At 41.5% G+C, this 4,540-nt stretch overlaps 1 protein-coding gene across 1 annotated transcript; it reads left to right on the top strand.

Annotated features, from left to right (window-relative positions):
- Positions 1-3,073: 3,073 nt before the first annotated feature.
- LOC149550381 (uncharacterized) lies at positions 3,074-3,520 on the top strand. Its single transcript, XM_089794466.1, has one exon. The coding sequence runs from the start codon at positions 3,074-3,076 to the stop codon at positions 3,518-3,520; it is 447 nt and encodes a 148-aa protein (XP_089650592.1).
- Positions 3,521-4,540: the final 1,020 nt, after the last annotated feature.

Consider the following 4,540-nt stretch of genomic DNA (forward strand, 5'->3'; position numbering starts at 1 on the left):
TCTAAAGTTATAAAAAAACTCATAAACAAACAAAAAAAATTCATGCAAAAAACCCATAAGCATAGACAAAAAAATCATCAAAATCTAAACAATCAAGTCTTACCTCTTTCAAATGCTTTGGGAAGTGTTGAGAAGAGCTCCTATAAACTTCTTGATGATCTAAATGCAAGCTCCAATGTCACAAATGCTAGCTTTTCTCCTCCTCCTTTCAGCTGGTTGCAAAACAAGAAAACTCTATTTCTCTTCTACCTCTCTCTCTCTCTCTTTTTTTCACTATAGACTATTATGGGAGCTCTTTTAGGGTTATACGAGTGAGATATGTAAAAAAAAAATTAAAAAAAGTTGAAAAAAATTATATATTTAATGGCTGAAATTTTGCCTGTCGCGGCCGAGTCAAGCTCAGTCGGGTTAGGCGAGTCACTCCGTGACTCGTGAGTCACGTGAGTCATGCGAGTCACTCCCCGTGACTCGCCGCTCACGGGTCACGAGTCATTGTGACTCGGTGAGGTCACCGCGGCTCACTGACTCACGCGACTCATGTGACTCGCCGCGAGTCACGTTACCCTGCTTCAAACAGATGGATTTTACTTTTGTTGTCGATGGAAAGAAGGTTGTTCTCCGTGGAATAGAAAATGAGGGTCTGAAGGAAATTTCTACACATCGGAGGGAGGCAATTTTTTGGCATGATGACGTTGTTTGGACTGCACACTATTTTGTCTTGACAGAACCTATAAAAGGACAACGAAAACCTCCTTAGGATAATGATCTCCAGAATATCTTGAGCAATCACGATAAAGTTTTTCTAGACATTCCTCCTGGCATACTGCCTCATCAAGGGTTTGAACATACTATTGAGTTGGAAGCAAGAGCCAAGACGGTCATAACTACACCCTACCGTCATCCCAAGAAATTCAAAGATGAGATCAAAAAGATGATTCAATAATTGCTTGAGAAAGGATGGATCCATCCCAGTTCTAGCCCTTTCGCGTCATCAGTGGTATTGGTCAAGAAGGACGGGACGATGCACATGTGTGTGGACTACCGTGCATTGAACAAAAAACAATAAAGAATAAATATCCCATTCCAAGGATATATGAGTTGCTGGATGAATTACATCGCATAGTCTATTTTTCGAAAATAGATCTCCGTTTTGGATACCATCAGATTCGCATGAGGGAGAAAAACGTGGAAAAGACGGCTTTTCGTTGTCACTACGGGCATTATGGGTTCCTGGTCATGTCGTTCAGATTAATGAATGCACTTGCTACTTTCCAATCATGCATGAATTGCATCTTCAACAAACAATTGCATAATTACTTATTGGTATTTTTTGATGACATTGTTATTTATAGCAGGACATGGGAAGAGCACCTGAGGCATCTGGATGAAGTCTTAAGGATCATGAAGGATCCGTCTTTGTTCGCCAAGCAATCCAAGTGTGAATTCAATAGGACAGAAATATTGTACCTAGGACATGTCAGTAAATATGGCGTTCAAGTTCATTAGGAGAAGATTCAAGCTATCCTTGATTGGCCTCTCCCAAATCACTCACAGAGTTGCGAGGATTTTTTGGACTGTGCAGTTATTACTGGAGGTTTGTAAAGGGGTTCTCTCACCTTAGCGCACCACCAATAGATCTGATGAGAAAGGGGTCCTTCAAATGGAACGAAAAGGCACAATTGACTTTTGATAAGTTGAAAGAAGCAATGAGCACTTGTCCCGTGCTTGCTTTACCCGACTTCACTCGACTGTTTATTATGGAGTGTGACACATCTAGAGAAGGCATTGGCGTAGTGCTGATGCAAGATAGACACCCCATAGCCTATGAAAGTAGGAAGCTTACGCAAACAAAACACTTTTATTCCATCTACGACAAAGAGATGTTGGCCATCATACATGCACTAACCAAGTTCGGGTAGTATCTGGTGGGTGCCAAGTTTGTTGTTCATACGGATCACAATAGTTTGAGATATTTTTTGGAGCAATGGGACTTGAACGAGAGGCAACAAAAATGGGTAAGGTTCATGCTTTTGATTTTGACATTGAATATGTGAAAGGAAAGAACAATGTGGTTGCAGATGCTTTGTGCAGGAAACCCACCATCTGCTTACTAACCTAGATTTCAGTCGATTGGAAAGCACATTTGTTGGTAGAATATTCCAAAAACACATTTGCCTGTGAGTAGATGGATGGCAACACCTAGAATGATCGGTACAAACTACAAAGTGATGGATGACATAATTTACTATAAGAATTAGATATTTTCAGTGTTGGAATCCAAATTGAAGCAAAAAATCTTGAAGGGGGTACACGACTCACCCTTGGCAGGACACCTAGGCTTCCTCAAAATGTACAAACATCTCAGAGAGAGTTTTTCTTGGAAAGGGCTTAAAGGAGACGTGTTGTAGTATGTAAGAGAGTGTGTGGTCTGCTAGTAGAACAAATCCGAACATACTCTACTTGCCGGGTTACTGCAATTACTGCCAATTCTAGAACATAAGTGGGAAAGTATCTTGATGGATTTCATAACTGGACTTCCCAAGGTGAACGGAAAAAATTGTATTTTTGTGGTGGTTGACAGATTGACAAAGTATGCACATTTCTTCACCATATCCTCAGATTTTCAGGCTGCACAAGTTGCCGATTTGTTTTTTAGAAAAATCTTTCGTTTGCATAGGTTACCATGAAATATTGTTAGTGATCGGGATGGGCGATTCATTAGTATCTTCTAGATAGAACTGTTTCGGTTGGCAAGGACAAAATTTTCACCAAGTACTAGTTACCACCCTCAGATAGATGGACAAACAAAGATTGTGAACAACTGGCTCGAAGGTTACCTTCGGAACTACGTTTCGACACAACGACGAGTGTGGGTCAAATGGATGCACCTAGGGGAATATTGTTACAATACCACGTACCACATGTCCATTGGAATGGTAGTATTCAAAGCTCTATATGGGTAGGAACCCCTTTCCTAAATTGACACAGTTCTGGAAGACAGTCGCGCACCAAGGGCAAGGGACTAGCTTTAGGAGGGACAGGACATCCTTAGATACCTGAAGGAAAACTTACAATGGGCAAAAAATCAACAGAAGATGTATGCCAACAGACACCAAATGGAGAGGAGTTTCGAAGTAGGGGACGCGGTCTATCTCAGGCTCTAGCCATATCAACAATCCTCATTGAAGGAAAAGGGAAAGAAAAACTCAAGCCGCAATTTTATGGCCCCTATTGTGTAGTTCGTCACATTTGTGAAGTCGCTTATGAGCTGGAACTTCTGGAGGGGAGCTGTATTCATAGCGTCCTTCATGTTTCATGCTTGAAGGTCGTAGGGCAGAATGTCATGGTAGCCACAGACCTTCCACCACTCAATGAAGAAGGAAAACTCATATTGGAACCAAGCGAGATCATTGAAGTACGTGAGAAGACCCTGCGGAACCGCACAGTGAAGGAATATTTGGTGCGTTGGAAACACTTGTTGTTGGACGACACGACGTGGGAGGGCGAGCACATTCTTTAGCACCCGTCATTGCATTTACTTGAGGACAAGCAAAATTTGGGACGAGAGGACTATAATGTTCCTGTTATAAAATAACTCGTTAATCAAACTATTGTTAATGGACCGATTGAGTTAATATATCTTGGACCTATTTTTGTTTTGTTTTTGTAATTTTTGTTGTCTTCGGCTATCTTTGTACATCCTCGAAAAGTTTTCCCCGATGGGTATTTAAGCACGGCTTGTAGGTAGTCATTAGGATGCAATTTGGATTATTTTATCTGTACTGCGAATTCTTGTTGGGATTCTCTATTGTTTTTCATTTCAAAAGTGAAAGATCTTCCCTATTTGGTCTTTTTGGTTTTGGTGGGATTCAACCCACCCTATTTCGTCGCCTGTAATACTTTGCTCGGATTTGGCAAATCGAAGCACCATCTTTTGGCAAATATTAATTAGAGGATTATATATGTTCAATCTTCATTCTTGTTTGGGTTTATGAATTCGGATCTATAAGTGTTTCATTACAGGACTTAGCATTTCCCTTTCTATCTGCACACCATCTGTCACCGTGGTTTAGTAACATCATCGTACACTTGCCCATCACCACTCCATACGGCCATCTGAGCTTACTATATGACCATCCCCCTTGTCTCCCCTATATGACGATCTTCCTATTCTAGCCATCGTACAATCCTGTCCACACTCTATATGGCCATCTAGTGTGCCTACTACTTGAAGCCGTACGGACTTCTTGTGCCTGCGTACCATATGGCCATCATCAATACTGCCCACTATACATTTCTCCATTCCACCGTATGGCCTGCTCAACACTCTTCCGTACAACATAACTGCTCATCCTCCCACTGTATGGCCTATACTGTACGACCTCTCCCTTGCTGTGCCTCATCATTTGGCATCCGTACCACATCTCCACCTAGCCATACTGCTCTTGTATACCGTACAGCCTCCATAGTAGCTCCACCTGAGTGACATTTTCAATATCTGACAGAGAAATATCATTTCTAGAGAAGCCGTAGGGAACAA

Source organism: Cupressus sempervirens, chromosome 7 (genome assembly GCF_028749045.1).
Source record: "Cupressus sempervirens isolate cs-2001-9-10 chromosome 7, ASM2874904v1, whole genome shotgun sequence".
Lineage (NCBI taxonomy): Eukaryota > Viridiplantae > Streptophyta > Pinopsida > Cupressales > Cupressaceae > Cupressus > Cupressus sempervirens.